General features: G+C 45.4%; 2 protein-coding genes across 6 annotated transcripts; both read left to right on the forward strand.

Annotated features, from left to right (window-relative positions):
• Window positions 1-139: 139 nt before the first annotated feature.
• LOC310860365 (uncharacterized protein) lies at window positions 140-12,204 on the forward strand. 5 transcript variants are annotated; one of them, XM_083767227.1, is made up of 10 exons: window positions 140-263; window positions 7,058-7,137; window positions 7,507-7,656; window positions 7,915-8,103; window positions 8,334-8,429; window positions 8,871-9,044; window positions 9,774-9,935; window positions 10,402-10,530; window positions 10,615-10,674; window positions 10,876-12,204. In XM_083767227.1, exons 2-10 carry the CDS (start codon window positions 7,092-7,094, stop codon window positions 11,643-11,645), a joined length of 1,776 nt encoding a protein of 591 aa, XP_083623353.1. In that variant the 5' UTR covers window positions 140-263; window positions 7,058-7,091; the 3' UTR covers window positions 11,646-12,204. The 5 variants fall into 5 exon arrangements, with proteins under 5 accessions (XP_083623353.1, XP_083623354.1, XP_083623356.1 ...); XM_083767228.1 differs by lacking the exon at window positions 10,615-10,674; XM_083767230.1 differs by lacking the exon at window positions 10,402-10,530.
• A 909-nt stretch (window positions 12,205-13,113) lies between these two features.
• On the forward strand, window positions 13,114-22,056 carry olfml2ba (olfactomedin-like 2Ba). Its single transcript, XM_083766658.1, has 8 exons — window positions 13,114-13,570; window positions 13,708-13,971; window positions 14,266-14,373; window positions 15,562-15,711; window positions 17,163-17,304; window positions 18,424-19,413; window positions 19,937-20,113; window positions 20,835-22,056. The coding sequence occupies exons 1-8, from the start codon at window positions 13,409-13,411 to the stop codon at window positions 21,449-21,451; spliced, it is 2,610 nt and encodes an 869-aa protein (XP_083622784.1). The 5' UTR covers window positions 13,114-13,408; the 3' UTR covers window positions 21,452-22,056.
• The last annotated feature ends 598 nt before the right edge of the window (window positions 22,057-22,654 follow it).

Here is a 22,654-nt window from a genome sequence, read left to right on the forward strand (position 1 = left end):
TTAAGCAGTATTGCCAGATTTTGTGAGAGAAATAAGCAACCAATTTCCAAGCATATTTAAAGAAAAACAAGCACAAAGACGCTTATAATAGGCGGACATGGCAACACTGAAGGCACGTACTACCATTATGACATGTCGTTCTAAACAAACATGTAAAGGGAACAGTTCCGTTCCTCCTGTAAGGCGGCCGTCTGACGTCTGTGTCTGTCTGCTGACATATGGGTCAAATTCCACGGTTATTGCTTTCTAAAAGAGGACACCCGGTAAGATATTTTGTCATTTCTAAAAAATATGCGTTGGGATACGCGCTGTGACGTAGTTTAATTATAATGTGTTTGACGAATCAGTCCCAGTCATTAATGTCCGTTTGCAAACCTTAATAAACAAACAGTAGCCTGATGTTTCCGTACTGATCGATAAGCCTGGTGAGGTGACGCGATCGAGCTTAGCCTGATGTCAACAACACTGTTGTCAATAACACTGTTATTTTTACAGTATTTTGTTCATAGAAAAAAAGCAAGGGTTGTGTCTGGTGTGTACTGTTTTGTTTTAGTTTTTAGCGCTAGCTTAGCCTTGGATTAAAAAAAAACTATAGGTTACGAAGGTAACCCTGGTTAATTAAATAAACAAGCGAGGAAGCTCGCTATGAAGATTGCGTCTTCTGACGTGATCACAGAAGCATTCAATAAACTCACAGGCAATCTATTGGCTGGGTCTGAGACTAATGTGCACCTTAACCACCCCCCCCAGGCGAAGGTGATAAAAGGTGTCATCCAACCAATTAGTCTTCACTTCAACATGTGGAACCTTCTCATGAGGCATTGCCTACAAGAAGGGCGTTTTGGCGAGCTTCCTCGCTTGTTTATTTAATTAACCAGGGTTACCTTCGTAACCTATAGTTAATTTAAACTAAACTGCACGAGGAAGCTCGCTATGAAGACTTGATACACTCCCTTCTTGCCACCACAAAGTCTAGACCCACGGGCCTCGACCCCTGCCTGTAGGGTGACGGAGTGAAACAGAAGGAACCCCGGATCCAGAGCCACTTCACACAGAGGCCCGATAGATCCGAACCTTACCTTGAAGCCACGCTGAGGACAGCATGCGCCACTGGCGCAGCCGTCACGTCCAATCTGTAAAAATTGGCAAACGTCGAGGAGGATGCCCAGCTCGCAGCCGTACATACCTCTTGGATAGACACCCCTCTGGACAGAGCCCAGGATGTCGCCATACCCCTCGTGGAGTGCGCCTTCACCCTTATGGGAGGCTGCAAACTCCTCGCCGAGTAAGACCGTTCAATGGCTTCCACTATCCATTGTGAGATCCTCACCTTGGATACGGCTTTTCCCAAGGTCTTAGGGCCCCAGGACACAAACAACTGTGTCGTCTTCCTGTGTGCCGCCGTCCTGTCGATATAAGTCCGCAAAACCCGCACAGGACACAGAGTATGCCTCCTCTCCTCCTCCGCCGAGGAAAAGGGAGGTGGACAGAATTCCACCAGGTCCACCGGTATACAGGTGGTCAACTGGTTCTTAGGCACAAAGGCCGGGTTGGTCGTAATGACTACCCTCGTCCTATCCACGGAAAAACGCGTGCATTCCTCGCTCACTGAAAAAGCGTGAATGTCACCGACCCGTTTAGCAGTCACCAGTGCCAGCAGTAGCGCCGTTTTCAATGACAAAAACTGCAGCTCCACCGACTCTAAAGGCTCGAACGGTGGTCGAGACAAGGAGTCCAAAACCAGCGCGAGGTCCCATGAAGGAACCAAAGACTTCGGTACCTGGAGGAGGCGCATTGCACCGGTCATATACCGACGTACTAGAGGGTGCACCCAGACAGTGCCATTCCCAAATCCAACATGGCAGGCTGAAATAGCCGCCAGGTAGACCTTCAGAGTGCTATAGGACAGGCCCTTGTCCATCAGACTCTGAAGGAAAGACAGAATGACTTTCACAGACGCCTGGAAAGGCACCGCCTGTGTCTGTAGACACCATTTCTCAAACGCACGCCACCTCCCGTCGTAGGAATCTCTAGTCGATCGAGCTCTCGCACTCTGTATAGTGTCAATGACACTCTGTGGCAGGCCTTCCGCATCGAGGTTCATCCTCTCACGGGCCAGGCCCATAGATCCAGGTCTTTCGGCCGTGGATGGAAGATTTCCCCTCTCGCTTGTGTCAACAGATCCCTGCGCAGCGGGAGTTGCCACGGATGGTCGTAGAGGAGAGGCGATATCTCCGACCTCCAAGAGCCCCACCCCGGAGCTATCAGTATTACTGATAGGTTCTGGGTTCTCACCCTCTCCAGGACTGGAGAGGGTTATGGAAAAATACTCCGGGCATTTCGCGTTCTCCCCCGAGGCGAACAGGTCTACTTGTGGGCGGCCGAACCTGTCCCAGAGCTGAGCTGCCACCGCGTTGTGTAGGGACCATTCCGCATAGTGGCACCTCCCTCTGGACAGAAGATCCGCCCCCCTGTTCTCTATCCCCGGGACGTGGGAGGCTCTGATCGAGCTCAAATTCACGTCGCACCACAGAGTCAGGTCTTGTGCTAGTGTGTGCAGCAGGCGGGACCGCAGTCCCCCTTGCTTGTTGACGTAGCACATGGTCGTCGTATTGTCCGTCCTGACCAGGACGTGACAGTCCTTGATGAGGGGTTTGAAGTGTCGTACGGCTAACCATACTGCCATCAGTTCCAGATAGTTGATGTGGGCGGTCCTTAGTTCGTCGCCCCACACTCCTCTGGCAGTTCTGCCCTCGTGGGTGGCGCCCCACCCAGTCAGACTGGCATCCGTAGTGATGATCTTCCTCGACACGACCAGACCCATGGACACTCCTTCTGAAAGAAACGACCCGTCTCTCCATGGACGTAGCGCCGATACACACTCCGGTTGGACTGTGACTAGGCGATGACGACGATCGTTGGGCACCCTGAGAGAGAGCATCCACCTCTGAAAAGGTCTCATGTATAGTCTGCCTAACCGTAACACGGTTATAGCAGAAGCCATGAGTCCCGCCATCTGTTGGCACGTACGAAAAGGGACCCTGCGTCCCACCTGGAACGAACTCGCGCACCTCAGAACGGAATTCATTCTGTCCTGTGACAGCCGAGCCGTGAGGGAGGCAGAGTTCAGTGTTATACCTATGAAGTCTGTCGACCTCGCTGGTATAAGCACGCTCTTCTCGTAGTTCAGACTGAAGCCCAGTGACTGCAGGTGACTCACTACCCAGCTGGTGTGGAGTCGTGCCTCGCTCTCTGACTGCGCAAGCAGGAGCCAATCGTCGATGTAGCTCGCTATGCGAACACCCCGTTGCCTCAGGGGGGCTATGGCCGCCTGAGTGCATTTGACAAACACTCGGGGGCTCAAGGACATCCCGAAAGGGAGAACTAGGTACTCGTAAGCCCTCCCTCCGAACCCGAATCGCAGGAACTTCCTGTGCGGTGGGTAAATCGGAACATGAAAATAGGCGTCCTTGAGGTCCACTGATGTGAACCAATCCCCCCTGCGTATCATGCGTAACAGCGCCGCATTTGTCAGCATCTTGAAGCGAAAATCCTTCAGATATCGGTTGAGGGCTCGGAGGTCCAGAATAGGACGCATTCCCCCCCCTTTTTTCTTTACCAGAAAATACCGACTGTAGAAACCGTTCAGGCTCTGATCTGGAGGTACTTCCTGAATGGCATTTTTGGCCAGCAGGGAGAGTATTTCGTTCTGTAAAATGACGGCTGCCTGTCCGCTTGCTTGAGAGAATATTATCTTCTCGAATGTGGGTGGTTCCGCTGAGAATTGCAGCTTGTAGCCTTTTCTCACTGTGTCCACCACCCAGGTGTGTGCGCCGCACTCTATCCATTTTGAAACGCACCTCGTCAGAGGATTTTTTGTCAGCCCTACTCTTTTTTGAGTCAGAGTGGGTGCCTCTCGTGGAAGGCATTGTGTCATATGATTTAATACTGGCACCATGCCCTTTCGTGGTAAAATGGCGCCCCCTAGCGGCGGGGCCATCAAACTGGCATGGTGCTTGTGCCTCTTGGCAGAGCTCCAAGGAGCTGTCAGTATATCTGCGTTTCGTCCGACTGCCGCGGGCCGTTTTAATGGTCTGCGTGGCAGTGGGCTCATACCCCGTGTGTTCTGGCAAGGATTCAAACATTTTGTACCATACAAACTCTTTATTTGAATCAGGGAGGGGGACAGGGGAGTTACAGTATGCAACGACATTTTTTCTGCAAAAATTGGTGCAACAACAACATCCATCTTGTCCGGTACACTCTGCGCCAGTGGCGTGCAGCCCGAGGCTGCTACGCCTACGCTGCGAGCGTAAGCTCTCCCCAGAACGTGGGGGCGGAGGGGGGCGGATTTTATCAACGCCTCCCCGAGGCTCGGCACAGTGTCATTTACGCTGTTGTTTACTGTTAACGTTCGGGTGGCGATGACGCCTCCGTCCCGCCGCCGCGGGAGGAGGCTGACCGTGGGTCGCGGTGTCCTTCTTGCGATCCTGTCGTTGGTGTTGGTACTGGCCACCCGAAGCGGAGGGGGCCCTAGCAGCCGCCGGAGCTTTGAAAGGAGGTCTGGAGCCGCGCTCCCTCTCGTTGTCCCTCCGGTTCATAGAGCGGCCGTACGAGGATCTATTTCTCTTACTCACGTGCGGAGGCTTTTTCTCTGTCGGCATGAAAGCTTGCGCTGCCTGCTTTTTCTTCTCTCTGTCTTCGTGTCTGGCCGTGAGATCGGCTACTGTGCCAGAGAAAAGATTATCCTGCAGGATAGGTTGGTCCAGGAAAGTGGCTCTTTCTTTGGTTTCGGAGTGGTTTAACCACCTAGCCCGTTCCAGTACTACTAGAGTGGCCATTGCTTTCCCAGTCATCTCTGTATTGTACCTTGTCAGCGCAAGCGCCTCTTTGTGGAGCCTCCGTAGCTCGTAGATCTGCTCCAGATCCAACGCCTCTCCCGATGTTTTAAAGATGTGAGAGACAGAGCCCTGGAGTAGTGTGATGGCGTTGATGGCTTTTACGGAGCCCGCCAGCGTCGCGTATGCCTTCTTTGTCATCGTGGACATGTCGTTTTCATGTGTTGATGTAAACTTAGGCTCTTTCGGTGGGGCGACTTCGGGGACATGCAGGAGATGAGAAGCTAGGAATCTGTCCATATCAGGCAGAGATTCCAGACCCACCTTCTTCATGGCGACGCAATCAAGCTCCTTCTTATGTGTGGGTTGGAAAGAGTGGGTATAGGGGTGTACCCAGGATTCGCCGAGCGCCGCCGTGAAACCTTTAGCCAAGGGTAGGATTTGTTTTGGCCGGGGAGCGTCCGGATCGTCGCCGAAACCATCCCAGGCCGTGTCTGTAGCCGCCGCCGTTGGGGTAGCTTCAGCTGGCCATGTTAGACCGCTGCGCTCGGTGGCCCTCTTGAATACATCGATCAGCGCTGACTTGTCCATCTCGAGGACGACTTGGGACCTAGCAGGGGCTCGGTTCTGAGCATCGGCCTGGGGCGCTGCGTCGGGCGCCGCGCTTTGTTGCTCGGTTTCATCCGCAGCTGCGGGCTCAGTCTGGGCCGCCGCCCGAGGTTGCATTCCCGCGATGAGAGTGGCTCTGAGGCGTCCCTCAGAGTCAGAGTCTGAGCTTTCGGACGAGCCCTCATAGTAGGAGCCAGAAGAGGAGCCATCGTCGGAGCTCTGGCTCTGGTCTTCCTCCGAGGACTGTTCTTCATCATCGTCGCGTTGTTCGACGGGGGGAGGGTGATTCGCGCGCCTCGTACGTTGGCGAGGCGGGATGTGCGGTATGTCGGCAGCCGTAGCCGCAACCTCGTCAGCCGGAGCCTTCTTAGCTGCTCGTTTGGCTTTTTTAACAGCCCGCTTCGCGCGGGTAGTAGACGGTAGGTTAACATAATCACCCTCAGAGTAACGAGCGGGGTCTAGTGCGTCCCGTCTCTCTTCTGCCAATTGACCGTCCACCTCTTGTTGGTCTGCTGGCTCTGGTTGTCGGATGGCCCCGTCGAAGAACTGCTTAGCACGTACTAGCCTGCGGGCTATTATGCGCGCGTCGACGCCGTCACACAGGGAGCAGGCACCCGGGTTATGAACGGCGTCGAGGGCGTGCTGCAGGCCCAAACAACGGACACAGTCCTCATGTTTGTCCTCGCCGGCCATCCAGTTGGAGCATGTTTCACAGTGCTTTTGCAGCACTGCGGGCTTGTTATCGTTAGCCTTGCGACGTTGGCTTCTGCTCTTCCCCGGCATCACTGCTTTAGCGTTCTGCAGGCCGATAGCAGGAGTGGTAGCTGGGGAGGGTAGCTTAGTGGGATGCTAACAGTAGCTAACACCGGCGTCCTTTTGCAGGAACCAAGCTAAGTTGCTAGTAGCTTAGCTGTAGCAGGCTTATGGCTAGTCAGGGCCGTGTGCTGGCCTACCGACTAGTAGCTGGTGTAGCTGTAGCTAGAAGCTAGCGTAACTGTAGCTAGAAATAGCTTAGTTGTCGCTAGTTATAATCAGGGCCGTTCTCTGGCCGTCCGACTAACAAGTAGAATTTTATGAAAGGAATATTCTTAACCTCAAAGTCAGGAACTCACCAGTGGTGCAGTTTTTGGAACCAGAATTCGCTCCTGTCCTAGGAAACTCAAACACACTGAAATCGAGACTTTGTGCAATGCAGTGATCTTCATGAGAAGTTACACAAAAGTGAAGACTAATTGGTTGGATGACACCTTTTATCACCTTCGCCTGGGGGGGGTGGTTAAGGTGCACATTAGTCTCAGACCCAGCCAATAGATTGCCTGTGAGTTTATTGAATGCTTCTGTGATCACGTCAGAAGACGCAATCTTCATAGCGAGCTTCCTCGTGCAGTTTAGTTTAAATTAACTATGAATCGTCTGACTAAGATACGAAAGCGAAACCTACATCTATGATAGTCACTCTTGAATTAGCCACGGTACCCAGGCTTTAACGGCTAGCCTTAACGTTACAGTTAATAGCCTCGGCTTGAACACCCCGGAAGAAACATAAGAACAGTGTATCTGAATCTGATCATTAATATGAATCACTTCTTGACCCCACTGTCCAAATGTAGCTTAAAGCCTGGCTCACTTCACTTCCAATGAATCATGGCCGAACCTGCTGGGAGTCATGGGACAGAGAATCTCCAGTCAGGTAAGGTACAGTGGTGAAAGTGCAGTGGATACAGGAAGAATGGGCACACACAAAAATAAATAATGCAATGTGCAAGATTTGAACATACATAGTACATAATTGTCAGACCTAACGGTACCTTTCAACTGTTTATGCCCATAAATAATAATAATAATACGTAATAAAGGTATAATGGTGAGTATTTTATCTCAATTATTAATTTTATTTAATTCCCTTATGTTTTTATTTGACACTGCATTTTATACACTTAATGGCTTGTTTTTTATTCTGTTGCTGATTATTCGTTTTTTTAAGTACTACAGTACAATATACGTTTATTATTGTCTTACCATTGTTTCTCTACCGTCTAATCTAATGGATATTACACAGAGAACACAGACGATGTGGACCAAAATAAATGTGACTCTGCATCAGAGAATGAGTTAGATGGAGACCATGTCCATGATAAACCAACAGACGCAAATGAAAACCCTGAGAAAGATGAAGAAAAGGAGCCTGAGTCATCAGGGTGTCAGAAAGGTACAACTGCTGTTTATGTATGTGTGAGCCAAAAATAGCTAATCTATTCTATTGGTGATTATTTATTCAGTTTTTCATAAAGCTCTTCATAACTTACTTATGATAAGTGCTAGTACAGTGCATAAAAATAAAGTTTACCATGATGAATATTATGTTGTATTTGCTTGTCCCTGTTGTGCCTACACATGACACAGAGAACACAGGCATTGCTGTTTTCCTTAATCAGTCAGTGTGACTCTCCATTACTCTTTCCTACAGTCGGTCACCATGAAATAGCCGTACCTCTATCAGAAGGCCACAGCAGCAGTACAGAGGTTAAGGAGAGTGATCCTGCATCAGTGAATGAGGTAGATGGAGACCATGTCCATGATAAACCAACAGACGCAAATGAAAACCCTGAGAAAGATGAAGAAAAGGAGCCTGTAGAGTCATCAGGGTGTCAGAAAGGTACAACTGTATGCTGTTTATGTACTGTATGTGTGAGCCAAAAATAGCTAATCTAATCTAGAAGCTCACAATGCATCACAATGCGGTGAGCTTGTACATTAGCTATTCCCAGTATTATTGGTATTTTTAAAAACTTTCTGGTAAATCTTATTTTTATTTTGTTTTTTTGAGTGGGGGGGGGGGGGGGTTCTCTTTACCATGGCTCTTCCTTACACATCCCTTTTTTACAGGCTCCTCCAAACTCGCCACCACATCCACAGATTCAATAGACAAGCCTGACAGTGTCATAAGCAACCAAGAAACTCTTGCTGGGAATCAAGATGACGGTGAACCTTTTTTCTTATTTTTTTAAGTGGTGCAACCACTTCTACATCCAGCATGCAATGTCCTGTGTACGTGTGTGTACCTGTGACCTGTGTGAGCACGAGTGGTGTGCGCATGCGTGAAATTGGAACGAGAGAAGTATGTGACATGGTTGCCACCTGCTGGACGCAAATTGGAACGATACAGAGAACCAATAGACAGGAGTTGCACCACTTGGTTCACACTGGTGTGCTTTTTATTTGACACTCAATTTTATGCGATTGTTTTATTTATTTTTTCATAAAGCTCTTCATAACTTAGTTATGATAAGTGTTAGTACAGTGTATAAAAATAAAGTTTATTATTGTCTTACCATGATGAATATTATGTTGTATTTGCTTGTCCCTGCTGTTTTCCTTAATCAGTCAGTGTGACTCTCCAGTCTCCATTACTCTTTCCTACAGTCAGTCACCATGAAATAGCCGTACCTCTATCAGAAGGCCACAGCAGCAGTACAGAGGTTAAGGAGAGTGATCCTGCATCAGTGAATGTAGATGGAGACCATGATGAACCAACAGACGCAAAGAAAGGCCCTGAGAACAATGAAGAAAGGGAGTCTACTACGCACAAATCAAAAGGTTAACTAAAATAATAATTTAACACCTAGTCCCATTCAGGTATGCGGTTAGGCGCAAGCTTGGCTAAGGGAGCATGCAGAGCCCAAGGCACTTTGGATAATAACATCATATACTGTGTTTTAAAACTTTATTTGTTTATTTAGACAGGACATTGCATATTAATGGACATTACATATGAATGCAACGTGAAGCCACCAGATTTAGCAAAGATGTTAATTTACCTTTGTTTCTCTACTGTCTGATGGATATTATGTTATTATGTTGTCCCTATGTGTGTCCCTGTTGTGCCTACATAATATGACACCGAGAACATAATAGGCTAATGTCACATTATAGTAATGTAGGCTGCAGAAAATAAACTGGAGCTGACACAGTATAAGCACATATGGGCGTCAAGGCGCTACGCGGCAAAAAGCCACTCGTGGCAGGCGTCTCTTCCTGGTTTTTAAACAGCTGGTGGATGGAAATGAAGCTCCACCCACGCAGCAAAATCCAGCGTCTGCCAGAATACCGAAAATGCTTGTCCCAGCAGCAAGTGGAAGCTGCGCGCGAGCTTCATTTTCCATCGACCAGCTGTCTAAAAACCAGGAAGACCCCTGCCTCTCGCAGCATTTGGCATCTTCGTGACGCTAGTGTGTGTGCACTGACAGTTTGCCTGTTCCGAACAGAAATAGAAATTGTTGTTGTCCTTGATAAGTCAGTGTGACTCTCCATTACTCTTTCCTACAGCCAGTCAGCCTGAAATAGCTATACAAACTCCATCAGAAGATGACCACATGCAGAGTAACACGGCATCAGAGAATGAAGTAGATGGAAACCATCATGAACCAACAGACACAAAGAAAGGCCCTGAGAACGTTGAAGAACTGGTGTCTGCGCAGGAATCAAAAGGTTAACTAAAGCAACTGAATTTAACTAAAAACTGTAGAGTCATCGGAGTGTCAGAAAGGTATTACTGTAATAACTGTATGCCGTTTATGTATGTGTGAGCCAAAAAATAGCTGATCAATGCACTGTGAGCTTGTACATTAGCTATTTTCACGACTATTGATATTTTTAATGGTAAATCTTTGTTTTGTTTTTGGGTTTTTTACATTTTATACGCTTTGTGCATTTTTTTCTATTGATGATTATTTATTCAATTTTTCATAAAGCTCTTCATAACTTAGTTTTTGTTAGTGCTACAGTGTATAAAAATAAAGTTAAAAGTTTATTATTGTCTTAGCATGATGGATATTATGTTGTGTGTATTTGCTTGTCTACATATGACACAGGCAAATGTGGACAAAAACGTCACATGTAGTCATTTAGGCTTCATAAAATAAACTGTAGTTTATAATTTGCCTATTCTGAACAGAAGTAGAAATTGCTGTTAGCAGCAGTACAGAGTTTAAGGAGAGTGACGCTGCATCAGAGAATGATGAACCAACAGACGCAAAGAAAGGCCCTGAGAAAGACGAAGAAACAGTGTCTACGCATGAAAAAGGTTAACTAAAGGAATTGTTTCTCTTTACCATTGTTTCTCTTCCTTTTTACTTCCTTTTTACCGACTCCCCCAAACTCTCCACAGATTCAACAGTCAATCCTGACAGTGTCATAAATAACCCAGAAACTCATGCTGGAGTTCAAGGTAATGGTGAACCATGATTTTATGTCAATTGTAATTATTCACAAGGTCTTGAAAACCATTGGTGTCATTGTCTGTTATCATTTAGGGTCACATCAAGCGATTGCGGAGTACCTAACACACTGAGTAGCAAAGATGGATATTTACAGTTATTGACAAAATGGCAGGAGAAAGAATTGATTGTCTGTATTGTGTTCTCTATAGGTAACAAGAAATTGTGGCTTTTAGCCGGTTTAATAGTCCTGGTTGCAGTATCGCTTCATGCCTACAGCTCTCAGTCTCCACCTGAGCAGAAGGAGGTCCGGCGAGTCGACATCTTCCTCAAGGAACTGGAGATGATACAGTCAAAGTTCCCCACTCAGCGCCCTGAGCTGTGGCGGAGGGGCAGGATACACCTGAAGAGACACCTCCAGATGGAACGGCCCACCGAGCCTGTCAGCCTCATCCTGACTGCAGGCGTTAAGGCCGAGAAGACTCTGCACTGCCTGGCCCGAGGCCTGGCCTCTGCCTTCTCCTCTGCCCTCAACGCCTCCGTCCTCCACATTGACGGAGCCAGTAAAGCTCACCTGGACAGTGACCAGGTCAAGCTAGACATTGACAGCCAGCTGCGGGGAGCCTTCGAAGGGGACAAGCCCGTGGCTGTCATCAACCGCTTCGAGGAGCTGCCTCCGGCCTCCACGCTCATCTTCTACCGCTACTGCGACCACGAGAACGCCGCCTACAAAACGCCCACTCTGATCTTCACGGTGCTGCTGGCGGGCGAGGAGGAGCTTCCCACCCACCTCAGTCTCAACGCTGTGGAGGAGATGGTGGACGACCACCTCAAGAAGAAGTTCCTCTCCACCGGCCGCCGCATCACCTTCGACAGGATGGACCTGGACAAGTACAGCGGCCTGTGGAGTCGCATCTCGCACCTTATTCTCCCTGTGGCCTCAGAGGAGACCATGGAACCTGAAGGCTGTCAAGAGACATAGACCACTTAAACCCTCCATTCTTAGTAAAACGGACCTGGGTTACAACTGTACATGGACCGTTTTCTTTTTTTGTGTCTACACCAAGGGCCAATATCTTGCCAATCAAATCATCACTATGGGGTACACAGTACACACAGACACACAAAGCTGGCCATAGGCAAAACAATTGTGAAAACATTTAGGCATAAGTGGTAAGGCAAGATAGGGTCCCAACTCTTTGCTAAAAAATAAAATGAGCTTGTAGATCAGCTATTTTTGGCAAAAGCTCCCCCTAGAATAGGCATGCTTCTCTCGTGTGTGTAAAGTCAAGTTTCATTATAGCCTAATATCACAAATCATGTCCCAAAGGGATGCACAGAAAATGTAAACTGATAATTAATAATAATTAAAAGCAGCGCAGTGCACAAACTTCCCCTGCAGAATGAAATGGGTATTATATATATGGTAAAATGCCTGACATTCTCTTTCATAGTGCTTCATCAGAAAGGTAGCCACAATACTTACTACTACTGTCCTACACCTATCCTAACCAAGGCCCATCATGTACTGGGGGGGGGGGGGGGGGTGTATAGAAAATTAATCTTGAAAACCGTGATCTCAGAAAATACTTATATTTACTTTGTCTCTGGCACTTTACTCTTAAGTTTTCAATGTGTTTATTTGTTTTATTTTTTCGGAAGGAAATTACAGCTGTGCTTTGTACAAATTATTTTAAAAACATAGTTGATCATGGTCTCAAATATTAATTTATAAGTATTGTTTGGTTACAAACTACTAAATTATATGAGGCAACACCCCTCTCTTGGGGTTCTAGTACTTTTTGTAGTACTGTCTTTGATAACTCTGGAATTTCGGATTTTCTGAATTTCAAAAAATGTGTTTTTTTTTAAATGACAGGACGTGTATCATCAATGAAAAAGTGCCTTACAAGAATAAACTTTTAAATGTATTGTGCTCATGTATGTTGTTATAATTTCTATTGCAGCCAGGGGGCAGTACATCCATACTGGTCATTTTCTGTAATGTCATGCTTATTGCTACTCTTCTACTCATTCGCCAAATGCATTGGAATCAATTAATTTCTGATAGTTTTTCGTTTTATTTTATTTATTTTTGCCAATGCTGATTTTTCCCAAACCGAAACGTAATTTATTAAATTGAAGTTTAGTGTGCCCTGTCAAGTTTCTACATGTGGATACAGTCCTAGGCCTACTAGGCTACTACAGCGTGTGTGCGTCACAATGTCAATGCTTTTTAATCCGTTATTTTTGCGTTGCGTGATTCTATTGCGTTATTTTTTGTTAGTTTAAGCGACAGGCAGTGCCGCAGTAGCTAGCTACTGCTGGATGTTGTACTGCGCAGTGCGCGCACGCACACACGCACTGTATAACAGCCGCCTCCATTCATATGGAGAGCATCGCAGTGAGGCTGAGGGAGGGGAGCGCAGATTTCCATCACAGTCACTGTGAGCAGCACATCAACTGGAGGTGTGGACAGAATGAGCGTGCTCTCATCCATTCCTGAATGCACTGTTTTCTGTCAGGAGGACTAGGCTACTACTAAAAAAATATATATAGGATGAGAGCATGCCATGTTGCTTGATCTCATGTACCTTTAATGGCTTTTATAGTTTTTGTTTTTTAAATTGCATTGCCAAAAAGTAGGCTATGAAATTACCAAGGCAGCTAAAATAATTGACAGGCTGTGCCTGATTATAACAGCATTATTTTTGTCTATATTATTTTGTGGCAGTACTAGGCTATATGGATAGGAATAGGGTATCCAGTTTGTGCGTGTTTTTCGCACTGTGCTCTGCTGCACCAAGAGATCGGGTATCTGAAAGTTTTATTCGGCCTGAAATGAAGTATGACCATGGCGACCACCTACAAGATGAGATAGACGGCCATGGAAACATTCTCTCACAGGTAAGCCAAATAAAAACACACTTTGTTTGTTCATATTGAATATGGATTATAGTCACTGTCATATTATTCCAATTTAGGCATTCAAAAGTTTCTGATTGTTCGTGGTGGAATATACATCCGTCCTCTTCTCTTTGTAGCTGCTGGGTGATTATGACAAAGTGAAAGCCCTCTCGGAAGGTTCTGACTGTCGGTGTAAATGTGTTGTCAGACCCCTGAGCAGGAGCGCCTGCAGACGGATAGAGGAGGGCAGCGCCACGGCGCAGGACTTCTACACGGTGGAGACCATCACGTCCGGACCCCAGTGCAAGTGCGCCTGCATCGCCCCTCCGTCGGCCGTCAACCCATGCGAGGGAGAGTACAGACTGAATAAACTTAGACAGGCTGGAAAAGAAAATGTCAAGGTGAAGTGAAGTCCAGTGATGGCCATTTACTATACACACCTACTCCCCCCGAGCCAATACGGGATTGAAGGCTTCTGTTACTCATCTATTGCTTATAGATGGCCAACCTGATCACTGGACAAACAGCATTTAAATTCAAGGACTCCCTTCTCTGTTCATACTAACCACAGTCCACAGACAGAGAAGTTGGATATACACGCATATAATTCTTGGATGGGTTGGGGATATTTTATTTATGAGATCATTGGAATAATGGGTAACCCATTTTGATGGAATCTACTTGGTCATTTCTAGCTCTCCTCCATCATTGAGCTGCTGGAAGGATCCTTTTATGGCTTGGATCTACTGAAGCTACACTCCATCACCAATAAGCTGCTGGGGCGTGTGGAGAACATTGAGAAGGTAATGAGGTCCTTTAGGAAGAGACGACTGACCTTCACATTATGCAGGATGTGCACAAGCAGCATAGCATGGAGTAGATTATTAAAGTATGCCTATGTATGCACTAGTGACTAGCCTATACTACAAGTCTAATGTAGGTTATTCAGGTCACATGTGTAGGCCTACCGCTACCAATCACAATTTATTTAAAGGTTAGGGTTAAATGTATAAATACTAATAATAATATGCCTACTCAGAGGAATGTGCTGATATTTCAGGGCATTCTTTACACAGTATTACATATCTATGTGTATATGTACAACACCCGGAAATCGAACCCGGGTCTCCCACGTGAAAAGACAACATCTTAACTAATCCAAGGGGATTCGGGACTGGGGGAGATATTAGACTTGTAGGCCATCAGGCTAAGGTTGTGAGCCACTCTGCTACACTAGCACATATAGCCTACTTGTTTCCTTAGCACTCTACTGAATCCTGTATGTAATCATGTGTTGATTTCACATTAAACACATCACATGTAATCATGTGTTGGTTTGGGCTCATGGTTCTTAATGTGAATGTGCACTTTGAAAGTTGCTCTGGATAAGAGCGTCATGTACATGCCTATATTGTAAATGGTAAATGTTGTGGGGGGAAGCCAGAATTAGTATTAGTATCATACCCATGGGTCTAATGAAACACTCTCCCTGGCTGTGACGAATACCGCTGGGACTATCCCATTTATTTTAGGTTTAATTAAACCACCTTAACCTGAAAAATGGGTCCAAACTGTAGCCTATAGTTCTACTTGTCTTGACAAGTTGTAAATTAAAATCTGCCTCAGGTACAATAACTTGGGCAGAGCTCAGTATAAGCAAAATGGAAACGGTGTCTACATTCACGTTTTTATAGAAAACTCTAAATGAACTTGGAGTCTAACATGAATTAGTACAGGTTTAAAATGAATGCTGGTATTGCCTATAATACACTAGTTGTGAAAAATAATATGACAACTGTTGGAGTATGACAAATTGAATGTGATTCAATACATTTTACACTTTCTGCGTTAAACTCTGACATATTTATCCACAAATGTGTTTGTAGTCCTCAAACCAAATCAGAGTTATTTCATGAAACTCTAGCAATTGGTACAATGCTTGATGTCCTATAACAACATAAATATCATGCTCTGTTCATCAATTCATCCAGGCAGTCTCTGTGAACCACAGTAAGGTTGAGGCAGAGCCCCAGAAGAGCCCTCTGGTCCAGCCGCATGTGATAGAGAGCCCCCCTGTCCCTCCTAATGACGTGCTCCAGGAGAAGAGTGACGTCAGGGCTGCAGCATATCTAAACCCAGAGGCAAGTCAAACTTGGTGGGACTACTGGGGTCCATGTGTAATTTGTACTGGGTTTTTGGATTTCAATCTTTAGGCAATTTAACTTTTTTATTATTTAGATATAGGAGAATGTAGAGGGATAGGTACTAACTGGAGGTAAACCGAAAAGTTGTGCAATACAGGGCACCGGCTGTAATAGAACCAACAGCTGGCACATGGGCAGCCATGTGCCCCATGTCATGTAATCTTGGACAGACCTTAATTCTATGCAAATAATAATTATAATAGCTTATGACCGTCAATGGCCCGGTTTCCCAAAGGACAGTTAGGACACATGGTGGCCTTTGGGAAACCGGGCCATTGCTCATTGGCACATAACATGCGGGAGCCCTGCTAACCACAAATCTTAAGGTAAGGGAATTCTGTGAATTTTCTCCACAACGTTCTAAGCCTGAACATAGTTGACCGGATTCCCAAGGGCTCTATACTAGGCGCCCTCCTGTTTTAGCTTAAGCTTGTAGATCCGCAATTTTGTGTAAAGAAATTGTCCCAGAATAGGGATGCCAGGGTTCAGCACATGCTTAAATGACCAGTAGTGGATGGTGGTATTGATTGAGTCCACATGTTGTAGCACTAGCAGTGCAGTGTGTGGTCACTTCTACAGGAGGGGTCTAATGTGTCAAAGCATCGTATGCTTTCCTCACAAAAATGACTTTTTTGCCCAGAACACTTTGACTGTAAAAACAGAGGCTAAATCCGTTGTAGTGTGGTCTTCTAAAAGCAAATGAACAATGATGCGTTCTTTCCATAAATCATTAAGAATTATTGAGGTAATGCTAAGATTTGGCAAGCCCACTCTGATTTTCACATCCGAATGGACATTAGTGATCTGTGCAGCCCAAATAGAAGTTGACATGTAGGTAACGCCTTGCACTACTGGACTCTGATCCAACTCCAGTATTAAGATAAGCTTGTCCACCAGGGATGGGTGGACCTGGACTGGATGGAAACCTGCGAATAAATCAGTGCCATCATATCAATGTTGTTGTTTCAAAATTGTTTCCAAGTGTTCAATCTTGCCTGTCCTCACCTCTCACACAAAGCATAGTGAAATGCCAAAAAACTGAAAATGTATATTAACACTAAATGAGAAAAATAGGTTGCGCATCAGCAATGGCTTTCAGTGGAGTGCCAAACCCAAATCAAGTATATATTAACACTGCAGGAAACAATCCAGGTGGAAATTGCTTGGCAGAATACATTAGCACAGAATGTTTACCAGCCTACTTAACAGTTAAGTTGTTCTTCACAGCTAATGAGAAGTTGTATAACCTGATTTACAGTATACTGTACTAGTATAAATTAAGCATACAGTAAGACTATATTTTGTCCTAACAGGAGAAATATGAGGAAAAGTTTATTGGGGAACCTGAGTCCTTCCTAAAGAGGGATGCTCCTCTCCAAACCCCTCAGACGCACCCTCAGGAGGTGACAAACCAGAAGCATTCTGATGCGGTGAAGACGGGTCCCAATGGAATGATCATCAGAGGAATGACCTTTTACAAATCTGATCCCGATCCTATGGTGGCTGATGATGGGGAGCCCGGTGAGAACTGTAAGTGTCAACCCCGACAGAGGTCATCCATCTCTTGTCATATAAACCGATAACAGGAAGGCTTTTGTCCGTAACTTGGTAGATAATAATGACATGTTTCTATTTCTAATCTATTGCGATTGCACATATACTGTAGGAAGAGATTTCAGTATGTTTTTAAAGATGTTTATTTGAGACACAGTGCTGCTAACTTCAGCTTTTGGAGAAGAGCATCTGCAGATTATAAATCAGGTCAGAAAGTGCAGCGTAAACTGGTAATCTCACAAAGCTCTGGGAAAAAGAAGCATCTCAAGCAAGCTGCTCAGTGAACTGCCATCGTTTGTGCAGACACAAACATTGTGTCCATTGTTTTTTCTACTGTTTAATTAAAGATGCAAATGCAATCCATAGGATTTGTGTCCTAGCTACCAGGGATTTGAAACCCTGGTAGTCCGGATGCAAGGACCAACATTTCTACTGGTGAGCTAGAGAAGGCCCTCTTGGGCAGGGCAGACATTGCGCTTTCAGCTTCAGGCAATACAGTACCTCTGGTCAACCAGCAGTACATTTCTCAATGAAAGAGCAGGGAGACCACCTCCAACCACTGCAATTGTGTATTATATTGTATTAGCATACTCAACCATACAGATTGGTCAGAAATTATGTTTTATTCAGGCAAAAAGTTCTGAATTGCATCTTTATTGGTATGCTGCTGCCACTTTGCTAACTGCCACCTTGTGATGTCCTATAATATAGGACATCATGATATATTATATCATGATACATGATAGTCGCTGTCGGGCAGAAACTTTGCATCTTTTAATGTTTTTTCTTAAATGAATGTCCTATTTTATATTGACAAAAATATGCGTTCTACAAGCTTACTACATTGTTGTGAGCATGTCTTGTAGATCAGCCATTTTTGCAATTATTTAAACCAAAATCGGGAGGCAAGATGGAAAGTTTTTCTGACTGTGGATTTTATAAATACTTTATAATAAGTACTAACAAGTACTTGTGACTACATAATAACTACAGTAATGGTCTTAAACATAGAAAGTTTCCTTAGTTCCGACAGTGACGTTATAACATTCTGCTTGGATGTTATGTAATCATGTGGTGTTATACTCATCCTTGCAGTTTTTGAGTATCATGGCTTCAGCGGTGATGGCCCGGCCTTCATTGAGGAGCACCTCCTCCAGCACAGAGTGCCTCCCAAGCGCAGAGTACGGGTACGACCTAAGGAATCTCAACCACCTGAAGCCACGAAGACCAGCCAATCAGCAACGCCTAAGTACACAGAACTGGGCGTGTCCAGTTCTGTGTCCAGTGACACCATGTCAGCAGATTCAAAGAGCGTTCAGTCGACAACGGAACGTGTCACGGTGAGGCCATCGCCAACCTCACGGCCAAGCAGGAGCACAATCCTGGGTTCTATTATTCCAACCCACACTCGCAGCACTCCCAGAGCCACTAAATGGCCCTTTCCCGTTATGCTCAAACCAGTCAGTAGCACACCAAGCTTAAGCCTGGTCAGAGAAGATCGACTCAAAAGCACTATCACTAAAACCTTGATCACGCCAAAGCCACACACATACAAGGCCCTGTCAACAGAAACCGCTCAGTCACCCATCATCACCATGATGGACATCTCTTCTCTGGAACCGCCAAAGATGATAGAAGTGCAAGATGCAACACAAACCTTTGCAGGCACTACTAAAGCTACGCCCCGTGCACCAAGTCTACCCACGGAGGATTCCATCACAGCCATCTTCACAGACATTGCCACGAGCTCTGCACCGGTCATACCCACAACCACCACCTCCACTGTGGTCACGACGACCACAACTAGAACAGCAGCAATTACAGAGCAAGGAACTGCATCCATCCCCTCCTCTGGGTTCACTATGTCAACACAGAGGCAGACAACCTTACCATCTTCTCCACCCTTTACCAGGTCTATCATGACCACCACTACGCCTACTACTGCTACTGTCCCTACTAGAACCACTAGACAGACTGCTCCTACCAAACGCAAGTACAGCATCAGCTGGGATGAGGAAGAGAATGGACCGTCAGAACCAGACGAGTCAATGCAGAGGAATGAAGAACCATCGCCAGAGAAACCAGGTATTGTATGAGTTGTATGTAACGTGTGCTCTATGTGGTGCTTTCCTGTGGACGAAGAGCGTAAAGTCAAAGGTGTTGCAATGCGATTAACCTGCTTGAATTACCTAATTAATTGGAGTTTAACCAATTATGAGTTCAGGGTGACGGTAGCTTAGTAGTGGATACTGGATAGGGAGGGAGGTTGTCACCCTCATACCACTTCACATGTGTTGAAGTGTCCCAATTAACCCCCAACTGCTTCTCTGTGAGTGTTCATCATACGATCTGAGCAGCCATAAACTGTTTGAAGCTGAATTTCCCCAATGGGATAAAAAAAAAAAAAAGTATGTAGACTTTGATGTAGTGTCATGTAAACTCAAAAGAGAACTGTAAAATCAACTTTCACTGAAAGTTATATATCCCACTGATTTTACACCTAAGAACAAACCATCCAGTATTAACATTACTTGCAAATGCTATTTGAATTAAGCCTGAAAACTGCAGACTAATAAATCTTCTGTCCAACTCTCTGGCTCATTCACAGAGGAATGTAAAGACACGTTGGCGACAATCTCAGAACCGGTAACTCACAACACGTATGGCAGAAATGAGGGAGCGTGGATGAAGGACCCAAAGTCTGGTGAAGACAAGATTTATGTTACAAACTACTACTATGGAAACAACTTGTTGGAGTTCCGCAACATGGAGGTCTTTAAGCAAGGTAGGAGTGAGTGGTCAGACCAAACATACACTTATAGAAACAAGCTTGAGGAATCGGTTTACTAGTGTATACCATACTTTATACCTTCGTAACAAGGTTATGTTCTTGCCTCCATTTGATTGTTTGTCTATGACCAGGATAACTGCCGGATCGCCATGAAATTTGCTATGCACATTTGTGCTCCGAAGTCGAAAAGAAACCTACAGATTTTGGTGACTCTGACCTTTCCTCTAGTGTCACCACCAGGCCAAATTATCACTTTTCAAATGAGACATTGAGACATTCTTGAACCAGACAATATTAGATGTACACATAATAGGTCCCCAAGAGGGAGAAACCAATTGATTGGGGTGATACTGTGACCTAACTTAGCAGTGAGCAAACTGGGAAGTTTTATTTGGCCTTGATCAAGCCTGCAATTCGACTGAGTACATTATTTTATTTCTTATTTTTTTAATGATATCCTTTGAGTTTATTGTCTTTATTGATAGATATACAGTAGGTGAGAGAGGGGAGAGACACGCAGCAAAGGTCGTCGGGATCGGGACTCAAACCCGCGACACGCTGTCAGGCTGGATTACCAGCCTAGGTGCCCTGACCACTAGGCCCGGGACCACTAGGCCCGGCCCGGACCACTAGGCCCGGGACCACTAGGCCCGGCCCGGGCCAACTGAGTACATTCTTGTTCATGAATGTTCCGCTTGTTTCTTTTCCTCTCTAGGCCGATTCACCAACTCCTACAAGCTGCCGTACAACTGGATTGGAACAGGCCACGTGGTCTACGACGGCGCATTCTACTACAACCGAGCCTTCTCCCGTGACATCATCAAGTATGACCTGCGTCTACGGTACGTGGCCGCCTGGACCTTCCTGCACGATGCCGTGTTTGAAGAGTCCTCGTCACCGTGGGAATGGCGCGGGCACTCGGACATTGACTTTGCGGTAGACGAGAGCGGCCTGTGGATCATCTATCCGGCACTGGATGACGAGGGGTTCCTGCAGGAAGTGATAGTTCTGACTCGGCTGGACCCATCGGATCTCAGCATGCAGAGGGAGACCACGTGGAGAACGGGACTGAGGCGCAACCACTACGGCAACTGCTTCATTGTATGTGGCGTCCTGTACGCTGTCGACAGCTACAACCGAAGAGACGCCAACCTAGCTTATGCCTTTGACACACACACCAACACTCAGATGACCCCTAGAATGCCCTTCACCAATAACTATACCTACACCACACAAGTTGACTACAACCCCAAAGAGGGTGTGTTGTATGCATGGGACGATGGACATCAAGTCACATACAACATCAAATTTGCCTATGTAGGCAAACCCTAGCAAGGGTTTGATAATCATTAGTTTAGAAGCAAAGTAATTGTGTGTGTTGGAGTGGATTGTAGATCAGTCCACACAACCAGCAATATATTGTGATGAAATGCCCTTTTATAAAGTAAATTGTCTTGGTGAGGAATATACATGTTGGGTGCATTTGTTATTTTCCTGAGAGAAAATAATTATTTGTTTCTATTCAGTGGGGAAGCTACATGAAACGAATGTTTCAGTCAACACAGCACATTTACTGTATATACTGTAATATATAAAAATACATTAATGTAGAGAAATAATGTCACGGCAAGTCAATCAATACTTAAATACACAAAGCTATAACAATTAACTCTGAGGAACGCCTTCATCACAGCATACCGTACTACAAGCAACCAGATTTTATGGACTAATTGTCTTGTTCCATGTTCTGTTTTATACACATTTATTTTTATATTACAGTTTTCTGTGCATTCCTTGATTCCTGTACATGTACCATAAGACTTCTGGCAGTAAATGGGTATCTGTTGACCTTTGTTCGATGAAAGCACTTATTACGTACTCCCTGCATATCAGATTGTACCGTTTTGAAGAGACTGCAATAAAGCTCTGAAAATACTAACTGAAAATTCATTCCTTTGTTGGTTTAATTCACAGTTAAAGTCAAAGTGGCCATAATTACCTCCTGTGAGCTGTAATCCAATCTGCAGTCGGTCAAGGGGGGAAGGCAACGAGATCTATAAAAAAGAAAAAGGCTACAAAGGACACCCAAGGGCACCCAAGTATAGAAAGTCATGTGCTGCCCTGTAATTTCCTCCCTTACCTAAATTGAAAAATAGTGCAAAATATCTCAATCTCAACCCACTGTAAATATCAAACTAAGACTAGTGGTGTAAAGTAACTAAGTACATTTACTCAAGTACTGTTACTTTACTGGAGTATTTAAAATACTACTCCATTACATCTCAAGAGGCACATATTAGACTTTTATGCCACTATGTCAAACTTTGATTACTTTTACTCGATTTGATTATTATTACAAAACATACATTAACCACTTCACTCCTCCACATTTCGGCCATTTGATACAAGCTCACAATGAGTCATATTGAGAGCTTGTAGATCTGCTCATTTTAAAACTTTTAAAACTTGTGGAATGGGACATTCTGCATGAGTACATTCTACTTTTGGGACTTCAAGTACATTTGATACCAACAC

The sequence above is a fragment of the Protomyctophum parallelum genome (assembly GCF_964188405.1).
Source record: "Protomyctophum parallelum genome assembly, chromosome: 6".
Classification (NCBI taxonomy): domain Eukaryota; kingdom Metazoa; phylum Chordata; class Actinopteri; order Myctophiformes; family Myctophidae; genus Protomyctophum; species Protomyctophum parallelum.

Excerpts from the sequence above, each read along its gene's own strand:
- olfml2ba (XM_083766658.1), top strand. The coding sequence starts at position 13,409 with ATGGATAGGAATAGGGTATCCAGTTTGTGCGTGTTTTTCGCACTGTGC. Across the intron at positions 13,972-14,265 it reads CTGGAAAAGAAAATGTCAAG|CTCTCCTCCATCATTGAGCT; the intron begins GTGAAGTGAAGT and ends GGTCATTTCTAG. Across the intron at positions 15,712-17,162 it reads CAGCATATCTAAACCCAGAG|ACGCACCCTCAGGAGGTGAC; the intron begins GCAAGTCAAACT and ends CAAACCCCTCAG.
- LOC310860365 (XM_083767227.1), top strand. The coding sequence starts at position 7,092 with ATGGCCGAACCTGCTGGGAGTCATGGGACAGAGAATCTCCAGTCAG. Across the intron at positions 10,531-10,614 it reads AGTGTCTACGCATGAAAAAG|ATTCAACAGTCAATCCTGAC; the intron begins GTTAACTAAAGG and ends AACTCTCCACAG. Across the intron at positions 10,675-10,875 it reads AACTCATGCTGGAGTTCAAG|GTAACAAGAAATTGTGGCTT; the intron begins GTAATGGTGAAC and ends TGTTCTCTATAG.